The sequence below is a fragment of the Nannobrachium achirus genome, assembly GCF_963921795.1.
Source record: "Nannobrachium achirus genome assembly, chromosome: 1".
In the NCBI taxonomy this organism is placed as follows: Eukaryota; Metazoa; Chordata; class Actinopteri; order Myctophiformes; family Myctophidae; genus Nannobrachium; species Nannobrachium achirus.
In genome coordinates, this window is record NC_137810.1 from 64,003,038 (window position 1) to 64,014,554 (window position 11,517).

The following is an 11,517-nucleotide window of genomic DNA, read 5'->3' on the forward strand; positions in this document are numbered from 1 at the left end:
TGGCCAAACGTGTGTTTGGGTAGCGCCGACCCAAAATTTGACAAAATACAGTCCATTATATCTCCCCATTAATTTTGCCAAATGGTATTGTGTTTGATATCATTTTTATCGTTGAATCGCCACCTTTACAACAAGTCAGAATCATGGAATCAGCATTTATTAACAAAAACTAACGAAATAACGAAAACTAAAATTGAAAAAAGAAAATTAGTTGACTGAACTAAATAAAAACTAGAATTAAAAAAAGAGACAAGTGTGTGCAGGATATTAGCTGACTTAAATGAAAATGTTGTTTTTAAATCACTTAAGCCCTATTTTCATTGAAATGTGTACATACAAGCTTGCAACTTGATATTCTAAGAAAGTTCACCCATAATAACCCAATGCTCAAAATAGGAGATCCTGGTGCCAATTGTCAGCTAAAGCTCTGAACATGATGAAAACCTGCATGTTTGTGTGTCTTGTAGCTGCTGGTTTGTAGCCACTCAGGTAGATCCGTCCAGGTCAGCAATCATCTCACCCCTGAGGTCCTTTTCCATCATCTGGTCACACGTGTGTGTGTACAAACACACACACACACACACACACACACACACACACACACACACACACACACACACACACACACACACTTTTCATTTTAGCTTCACTTGTTCTTATTGTAGTTTATATTTCAACACAGACACACGCATAAGGGTGCAACAATACATGTATAGTTTTTTGTCGCATTCCTGAGATGATAATTTGATTACAATAAATGTACCCCCATTGATTCCGGATGATGGGGACCCAAATACATTCAGGTCCCCATCCGGAATCAATGGAGGTAAATTTACTATAATGAAATTATTTTCTTAGAAATGCAACAAATACAAAGAAATGTCATTGAACTCAAGTCTACATGGCATGAGTAATCAATAGAAAAAAAACAAAAACAAAAAAATACATTTATAAATCAAGGAGATTTCTGTTTATTTTTTGTATCGAAAAAGTATCAAACCGTGACACCAAAATATCAAACTGAACCGAAGCGTGAATGTTGTAAAACCGTTGCACCCTTAAACACGCACCTTCTTTTTGGCCTTCAGATCAAGCTCTGACTTGGCGAGGACGTAGGACAGCTTGGACAGGGCAGCCTCTTGAGTCATGTCACCGCCAGATATCACCCCTGCATCTACCAGAGCCTGATGGGAGGAGGAGGGTTACGAAATGCATCTTAACCCATTTAGAAAGTACACATTATAGTGTATCATTATTTTATGCTTTAACTATTGAAAAATAGCAGATATACAAGCTCACAGCGCGGCACTCGAGCTTGTAGATCTGCTATTTTTGAAAAATCGTGAAAATTATTATTTTGACCCGATTCTATAAGTGTCTCTTGAATCCTTCAAGATTTTTAGAAAAACCTATGTTTCTATGTCAGCAATTTGGCTAGCCATCGTCAAAGAAAAGGTCCTTTTCACTTAAATGGAGCTCAGTTAGTCTGTTCTTGAGAATATTTAGTTCCAGGGACCCCCCAGAAGCAAAATGTTTGTTACAAACGCTCGCTTTGAAAATACATATATTCAAAGATTTGCACACATTTTCACGACTTTTTCAAAAATAGCAGATCTACAAGCTCGGTGCCGCGCTGTGAGCTTGTATATCTGCTATTTTTCACTGGTTAAAGCATTCAATAATTCTAGGCCTAAATGTTAAAAGAGTCATTGCCTTGCCGGTGGCGTATAACATGATCACAGTCCCCCTCTGACACTGGGTGATGTTGATGATGACGACGCCCCGGTCTGTGGCCCTTTTCAGCTCCGCCAGCAGGGCTTGGTCTTTGTCGGGGGCATTCCCAGCGCCGTATGTCTCCAGCACAACACCCTGCATGCGAGCTCGGAGGAACGCCCTCACCTGCACCCAGATAAACACAAACACCTCAGATAAACACCCAGGAGCATCACAAGGGGGGAGGGGGGGAAGTGGGACCGACAGGGTTCCCACACATTTTATACCAATTCATTTCCAGAATATTTAAGCCAATTTCCAGGACTATATAACAATAATTCAGCTCAATAACAGGTCGCTTACTCCTATGCACAATGCCCAAAGACAGGTAGTGTAGTGTTTTCAGGCCGTGACCCCCGAAATAATCATGTTTTAACTGGGGACCCGGCACCCTGACGAGCACTAAGAGTTGAGGAATTTTGCATAACACGGTGTGAAAATAGCAGATCGGCTATTTTCACAATTTCTGTCTCTGACAATTTGGCCAATGTTTAATTTGTCATTTCAGAGGTATTAACAAAATCAATAACCAAAAACAATGCATAGCTATTTTTTCCAGGACCTTCCACCTTCCAGGGCCCTTGATCAATTCCAAAACTTTTCCAGTACTGGAAAAATATTTTTCTAATTTCAAAATATGTGGAGGAGCCTTAATTATTGTACACTTTAGCTATTGAAAAATAGCAGATATACAAGCTCACAGCGGTCTATTGCTGCCAGCTTGTAGATCTGCTGCCACGTTGAAACTGCTTCACTGCAGTGAGGTTTAGGATGCATTCACACATGCATGCTTTAATGCTGAAGCACATTGTCGGAAAGTGCTCATCGTTTGGGAATGTGTGAAGCAGGCCTGGAATTACCACATTTTATGGGCAAGGCCACTTGGCCTTTGGTGTTGTTCATTTTTTAGGGCACAAAGGCCAAATGCCAGGGCAGGAAGGCCAACAAATAAAACAATATTATTAACATAACCTAATCTGCAGTGAAATAGATGGTATTACTATTTACAATCTGATCCATGCTCAGCCCTGCACCAATCAAAGTTGCTGGATCGGCCCATTCAGGCCGGGAACACTATTTAGTGTATTACAGTACATGTACAGTAGCCTACAGTATGTAGCACCATATTTGTTTTTGTAGGATAATTTTTGAAAAAATATTGTTTTTCAGAAACTACGGCCTAAATGGGTTAAGGAGATATGTGCCAGGGAGCCCCGTTCCAGATTTGTGTTCCAAATATTCAACATTTAATTTCAAGATATTTTGAAAATAGACAATCTAAAAGCTTACAACGTGTTGCATTGCGGCACGCTGTGAGCTTGTAGATGCATAATAGGTTTAATGTGCTCATGTGGCCTATAGATGCTTCTTTTGGGCATAAATAGACCTGACTGCAGGCACTTGCGGGGGCTTGAGCCCCTGCCCTTTTATCCATCTGTAAAAAGTGCCCTCTCCAGACCATGAATGTAGTTTTTGCAATGGTACAAGCAATGCTGTGAGCTTGGAGGTCTGCTATTTTAGATATTTCCATCCATCAAAAGGCCCTTTTAGAAATCTCAGCCCCTGCCTCTGGCAACACTGACTCACAGTATAAGCAGTGATCCCCGGGTAGATCCGGAGCAGACCCACGTTCTGGTTCAGCTCTGTGCTCACGTTGAACTTTGCAGTAGTGTTGGCCTTCCGCACCACGTCCCAGTTCACTGCAGGAGAGACGGAGAGAACAGTTCAACAAAGTAGAGAGATGGGACGTTCGCGAACGAATCGGGCCTTTTGAACGGCTCTTTCAAATGAACGATGGGATCCGGTTCGCAGTAGGGAGCCGTTCCTTTTTGTAAATGAACAGTTGTGGAAGAAGTAGGCTACAAACATTCTTTTTTTTAATGTAAAAGTATCAATACTGCAACGTGGAAATACTCTGCCACAAGTAGAAGTTTGGAATTAAAATGTACTTGAGTAAAAGTACAAAAGTATCGGTATCAAAATGCACTTAAAATACCAATAGTAGAAAATAGTCATTATATGCAGAATGTCCCATTTCACAGTTTTTCCAATGTAGAAATGTAGAAAAATAATTTGAAAATAGCAGATCTACAAGCTCACAATGCGTCGCAACGCGACGCATTGTGAGCTTGTAGATCGGCTATTTTCAAATGGCGTAAATGTAGCCTTATACATGGCTGAAATGTATAGGGTTGAAGTGAATTTGTAATTATAATCAAAATCTACAAAGGTACTAGTAACTAGAATGAGCCAATCTTTTGTACGGCTCTTTGAAAGGAACGGATCCCAGAGATCTGGCTCACTTCAAAGAGCCATAAATCCCATCTCTACAACAAAGGCAACACCTAGGGCTGTCACGATTATGACATCTTACATGATGATTAATTGTCATTCAAATAATTGCGATTAATTGTGTTTTTGTCGTTGACAATTACATTTCTGTTTGTCTTGTAGGTTTGAAGGTGCACATGGCAGATATGACACATAACCTAAATATACAAAGAAATGACTGACATATTTGACAACTTTATACTTAAAAAAGACATTGATAGTGGATATAGCCGATCTACAAGCTCACAAAAATAAGTGACATTTCTTTCTCGGTCTAGTGGGAATGTGAAAAAAATCACAGAAATTGCACTCTGTGATCATGATTTGAGGCATTTTATTCAAAAGGGAGCATTCTTGCAAACTTTGGAAGCCAATCTTAGCCAATCAGGATGGAACTGATCAGTGTAAAACTTTGTATGTGCAATCAAGGACAAAGCTTTGCCCTGTATTTTTCACATCTGCCTTTTATAGCGTCCCCAGGAGGCCCACTTTTGTAAAACACATCTTTGGATATTACGCCTTTAGATTTGATCCAAAAATCACACAAATCAATACAGAGTATTTCTATAGTCATGTGGACAAGACGTATCTGTCTGATATTTCATATTCCACTATGATTGTCTAACATTGGCTGTTTTGAACAAAATGTGTAAAATCATGAATGCATCTTTCTGTAAAACATTGCACAAACATTCCCACAAGGTCAAGGAAGAAATGCCACCCTTTTCACCTTGGCCTGTTATAGTGCCACCAGTAGGTCGACTTTTGCAAAACACATTTTTAATGTATGCAGTGTTGGATTGCCGTGAAAGGCCGAAGAATACACGGCACCCTTTTCACACTGGCCTATTAGCACCACCAGGAGGTCACACAAACGTCCAGACCTGTGCTAGGAAGAGCACTGCTTCTAGTTTCTATGATCTTTCATTTAGTCATTTAGTTAACTATAATAACATTGGTTACCTGTGATATCCACTCCAACGTCGGCTAGTGGGGACAGGTTAGGAGTATTGTAGGCACCGAAGCTCTCTGCATCCACCTTAGTCACACGGTTTCCCCTGTACAGTTTGTTATAGAAGTACAGGCAGACCTGAAGACAGAAAGACACATGGTAATATGATATCTCATTCAATGCACAAAACCTTGACCAGTCATACAGTACCTATACGTGTCCTTGTTATTTCCTTGTTATACCTTTTCACTCCCTTTAGGGGCCACCAAGCTTTAAAAATATATATTTTATATAAATATTGGTTTATAATACGGTTTTATGCAGGTTTTAGCCTAAACAACCACTCAGATATTGAGATTTCATGTTCCATCTGTCTAATTCCAAGCCATTTCAGATGCAATACCAAAATTCCCTCTGTTGGCAACGGGGCACTGTCTTAGTACAGAGAAGATACAGAGAAGATATCATGGCACCATGCTAATCTTCTCTGTATCGTCCAATTTTAGCACCACTTTACCCCGCCCAACTCATAGTCTCAATAGAATATAGCCTCCCAAAAGGTTCCGCCCCCTTCTCGAGGGGCCCAATGGGAAATAAGCTCAAAGGTGACCTACGCTCAGGGCAGATTTCAAAAGATTACCGTTCAGACGCGCACGGCTTAGAATTAAATTGTTTTTTTTGGGGCTGGAAGATACACTGAGAAGCAAGAAAAAAAAGTGAAATTCATGCTGTAGTCCCTTTAAAGATGGGGTGCCATGATTTTTCCACCTATAAAACATGATTATCCACTATTAGGTTTATACTAGGAGGAATATTTTTTTCCCAAAAAGTGTACAGAAAGAAAAAAATTATCTTTTTTTATGTGGTTTTATGTGGCCACACCCACCAGCTCATTGGTATGCGTGGTTGTCATGGTGGGTGGTGATCCAGCTGAAGTTGGCCACACCCACGTGTGTTGGGTGAATGGTAATGGGGGGGGCTGCCACCCACAAGGTGGCAGCCTCCAGCCAAATAGAAAGAGAATACATAATTGCTCATAACAACCAAACCAGGGGGTCTAATGAAGTACTATCAACCCCCTAGACACATAAAACCAGAAACAATACAAAACTATGGCACCGCCTCTTTAACAAATCCAATCTTAAAGGCTCATCCAGATTTCAAGCGGCAGCCCGATTCACCCACCTCAGGAATGACATACTGTCCAGTGATCAACAGCGCCCCCATCAGGTTGTCCCTGCCATCAGTCCTCATATCATAGATTGGCATCTGAAAAAACAGGCCTTCATCTTATCAGCATGCTGGCACTTATCTTTGAACCGAGGGCAACAAACCACCATAGATCCGAGTGTTGTTGTTTATCTGCCCTGTGAGGGGTGTCAATTGGGTATGGCAGGGTTATGCAGCTGCCATACCCTGGGTCCAGGGGTATGGCAGCAATAAAAGTTACTTTTAAATATAAATCCATGAATGTCTCTTTGTCTATCTGTGCTGGTTATTATGTGGTTAAATTACAGTAAAATAACTACAAATGCAACATTTTACAAAATGGTCACTTTAACAAGGTATTATAATTACACTTGTATTCTCCCCATCTTGGCAAAATGGTATATTCCCAGGTTCCGCAGGTCAGCTGCACAGGTGCAATGCATTTTATTGTTAATTGTGGCACGTTTACTAACATGCCAAGTTTACCTGCACTTGAACAACCGTTCCAGGCTGCCATATCCAGCCCAAGAAACCGTAGAAACGGGGAAAACATAAAATGTAACTCTTAAAATAAATGTATTTGTGCCTGTTGCTAAGGTATGGCAACATGACTGCCATACCATACATGACATGACTCAAGACACCAGTCAAGTTGCCATACCTTAGCTTTTTTTCTGAACTGACGCCACTGCCTGTGAAGAGAGCCGCTCTCACCTGTGAGCCAGTGACGATGACTGGCTTGGCCAGGTTCTCACACATGAAGGAGAGGGCAGACGATGTGTACGCCATGGTGTCTGTGCCATGGAGGATCACAAAACCAGCATAGCTGTCATAGTTTTCCTGCAGCCAAATATACCACACACGAGACACCACATTACTGATTATGGAATATTTCACAAACTATACATGCATGCACAATGACACAAATAAAGAATGTTGATGATTCTGCTTATTGTAAATCGCTTTGGATTAAAAGCGTCTGCTAAATGCCTAAACTGTAAACTGTAAACTGAAAAATTGCCTGTTGGTGGAATGTGGTTTCTAGATTTAGTGACAACATGCTTTATAATATAATAAAGACAGGTCATGTTACTGCAATGTTCGAGGGTGTAAAATGTAATTACCACAATAGTCTTTCCAATTTTGATCCAGTCTTTTTCTGCCATGTTGCTTGAGTCCAGCAAAGGGTTGTACTCCAAAATCCGGTACACTATCCGTTCCTTGAGTTTATTCAGCCTGGATTAAGAAACAAGTTCAATAATATAGCTGCAAGCAGAGATAAAGTGGCCAAGCAGGAAAAAAGCAGGAAAGCAAAAAAGCAGCAAAGGAAAAGCAGGAAAAGTGGGAAAATCGGTAGCCAGTGTCTCTACAGTTATGTGATTGACATGGATCTGTCCTATTTTCCATATTCTATCCTGATTGGCAAATATTGGCTTCCAAAGTTTGCATGATTGGGTCCATTTTAAATAAAATGCCTCATATCATGAACGCAGCCTACGATTTTGATGAAACTCTGCATGCATGTTCCCAATAAGCCGAGGAAGAAATGCCAAATTCAAATCAGCCACATGGGGCGCTATAACAGACCGATTTGTGTTTTACCTATAACTCAACCGTCCATTGTAAAACTTTGTATACATACAGTACTCCCTAGAGGCCAAGGAAAAATCTTTGCCTGAATTTTTTATATCTGTCTTTTATAGCGCCACCAGGTTTATGTAAGACAAATCTTTTCCTATTATTCCTTCAGATCTTATCCAAAAATTACGCAATTCAGTACAAAACGGATCTGTCCGATATCATGCATGCGGTGTCAGATTGCCATTAAAGGCCAAAGAAGACATGGCACCCTTTTCACATTGGCCTATTATAGCTCCACCAGGAGGCCACAATAACATACCTGACCTGGTTGAGACCTGTGCTCGGAAGAGCACTGCTTCTAGTTATAAATGTAGTCCACAGCAGAACTGCATGCATGATGAAAATTAACCTTGTAAATTTTCAGCACTAACCAAAGCTTTGCAGTTTGCTGATCTGGTCTGGGCCTAGAGCGAATATAAAGAGGTCTGTGTATTAATACTTTACTGGATAGTACATAGGGGAGCTCTAGACTAGATCAGAGCACTGAGCAGTAAATAGAAACCAGGCTTTCCATGGGTACTGCTGAAACATTCGATGTATATTCACATATTTTCAATGTGTTTATCTATTTCCAGTTGTCATGTCAAGTAAAGAAGACAAAAAATAGCAGAAAGTGATGAATACACGCCAAGGTCATGTTGTGGCAATTGAAGTTATACCAGATGATCATACTGAATATTTAATCTGAAAAGAAACCATATTCCTGTAAAGCAAATTTGGGGAGTTACAAGCAGTACGATTGAAAAGGCTTTAGGATTGAAAAAGGTGCGCTTGTTTTTTGGTGCGAGGCGGGAGGCTGTACGCTGTACATTACGCTACAGTATGTTATAGGGTTAGGTTTAGGCTCAGCTTTACTGAGGTTAGGGTTAGGTTTAGGCATAGCTTTACTGATGTTAGGGTTAGGATAAGAGTTAAGAGGCTTAGCCTAATGGGGAGAGTCAGAACAATGCTATACACCCAGGGGCTACCAAGAGGGAAAACGAGCGGTCATTTGTCATAGATAGATAGATAGATAGATAGATAGATAGATAGATAGATAGAATACAAGAGTTTATAAGAGCAGAATATGTGGCGACTGGTGGTTGAATGGTTTTACTTACGGAAGGACGCAGATCTCTTTTGGGTCCTTATAGCGATCATACAAGTCTGTCTCCTGGGCATATTTTTCATCATGGAACATGATCCGCTGGCGAAGGTACTTCAGCAAAACACTGGGGGGTGGGGGGACCAAAACTGTGGGTCACAGTAACTGTTAGTACAATTGTATAATCTAGATTAAAATAATGTCTGTCTCTGTCATTGCATTTAGTTTCTGAAGACATTACTTTGTCAAGGGCACCCTGCTTTTCCGTTCACTGTTCACTTACATCGCTGTTTTAGTGTCATTACTGCAGGAAGGTGGAGATGTTATGGCCTGAATGTACAGACACTTGGGATAAGTCTATCCACAGAGAAGCCCATGCCTTTTGCCCTTGTGATGTGGCCCACAAGACCATCTCCTCATCCTTATTATATTTAATATTATGTGTAGATAAGAACTTGCCTTCATGTGTGTACTTGAACTATTATATATATATATATATATATATACATAATATATATATATATATTAGGGGTGCAACAATACATGTATCGATATTGAACCGTTCAATACAAGGGTGTACCGAACCGAATGACCCTGTACCGAACAATATAATACAATACCACTCCACATGCACATTCCCCTGGAACCCCCTCAAGGACCCCTAGGGGTCCGCAGAGCCCACTTAGAGAACCACTACCCTAGAGGTTGGGTATGAGTACCGTATTGTTCAAAGTTAAATCAAAAATATAAATACATTTATAAATCAAGGACATTTCTGTTTATTTTTTTTATCGAAAAAATATCAAACCGTGACACCAAAATGTCGAACCGAACCGTGAATTTTGTAAACTGTTGCACCCTTAAAAAAGAATATATATATATATATATATATATATATATATAACATATTAGGGCTGGGACACAATAAAAAAATAATCTAATTAATCAAAGGCTTTGTAATTAATTAATCGAAATTAATCGCATGTTTAATCGCATGTAAATATTTGACCTGAGAAGCATTTTTTTCAAGTAAAACACATTTGGTTGTACGAGTGAATCAACGAGCGCTCTGATCGGCTACATCTCCCTTAGCGTTTGTTGTTTCTTCTTGGTTGGTGCATCGCTATGATCGGAATGCCCGAAACTGAAGGTTCTGTGGTGCAAAAACTAAGTGCGATTAAAATGCGTATTAATTTTCTGTAATTAATTAATCGTAATTAATCAGTTAAAGTCCCAGCCCTAATATATATATATATATATATATATATATATATACAAATACAAATCTGAAAACAATAAATAACGCTACCGCCATCTGGACCGAGGACCATTCCAATCGTTCCTCCGGTGTAGACGACCAGGATCGGCTTCTCTGGCGGGTGTTCAACATCCGGGCGGGCGCCTCCAGCAACCAGGGGTAACACCAGAGAGATTACCACCAGATAGATTACCATCTTCGGGGATGCCATGTTTTCAGAGGCCAAGGCGGGGATTTGAGATGGAGCGCTTCCATTGCGGCATTATATCAGACCTGACTGGGTGGGTGTGGCCATACGTCACCGCCAGCACGATGACAACCACCGAATGGAAACCTCATACCGGTTGCGGAGAAGAGGAGCCTTTGTGTAAAAGGTTTTGGTAAAACGTTCACACCCCCAGGCTCGCCATGCCGATAAACAACCACGATTAATCCCCAGCCACGCGCTGATGAGGCACCGATGAGGCAATGTGGAGTAGTTATTTCCTGTCCCCATGCAGCCCAAGCAGATGAGAGTGTGAAATGCATCAGTATTAGCAATGTTAAATGACTAACAATATGATTATGCTTAAATGGTTAAATGATTGTGAAAATGGTTAGATGAAAGTGCAAATATCTTGTGTTCAAAAATCCAACTAAGTATCTCTGCGTCACTTATGCATATCAAATGTAGGTTTTTACACTTATTAAATAATCTTTGACGTACCTTATGATACAAAGGGCAGTAAAACATAAAGTGGAACTCATTATGAATATCATTTATGTCACAATAAATACTATGAAAAAAGCACCTTACCCAAAAATAATTGGAACAAAAGTTTTTTTTTTCTTTTTTCTTTTTTCTTTTTTGTTGTAATAGGTGTCCTTAATAACATAATAAAAGATTACCAAAGTTTGACCACTAGAAAGGTATAGGCACATAGGCCTAAATTCAAATTAAAATAGCCTAACTAACTTCATCATTTACCCTAGACCAGTAATTTGTGTGTCAAATGTTTATGTGGGCTATTAATCCATTGGACTTGTCCACATTGCAGAGATACAATTACATAATTGTGAAATCCAATATTTTAAGTGTGATTCTATTAAAACCCAAAGAAAGGGTCACCCGTTATTTTCTTAATATGTACCAGCTATTTACGTTTTGTCCTTTTTTTCCACTAGTGTTGGACCACAAGTTGAGAAACAGTTCACTCAATGACCTGGTGACCTAAATTGCTGACAGCAGTTTGTACTGGGAAGTAGGAGATCAAGAACTTCTACAGAACT

The 11,517-nt window shown here is 40.0% G+C and overlaps 1 protein-coding gene across 1 annotated transcript; it reads right to left on the bottom strand.

Annotated features, from left to right (window-relative positions):
- Window positions 1–1,058: 1,058 nt before the first annotated feature.
- Window positions 1,059–10,444, bottom strand: LOC308289353 (60 kDa lysophospholipase-like; the record flags this gene model as incomplete). Its single annotated transcript, XM_080731042.1, has 9 exons — window positions 1,059–1,184; window positions 1,714–1,899; window positions 3,361–3,473; window positions 5,068–5,194; window positions 6,242–6,325; window positions 6,980–7,105; window positions 7,390–7,501; window positions 9,007–9,139; window positions 10,300–10,444. The coding sequence occupies 9 exons, from the start codon at window positions 10,442–10,444 to the stop codon at window positions 1,059–1,061; spliced, it is 1,152 nt and encodes a 383-aa protein (XP_080587168.1).
- Window positions 10,445–11,517: the final 1,073 nt, after the last annotated feature.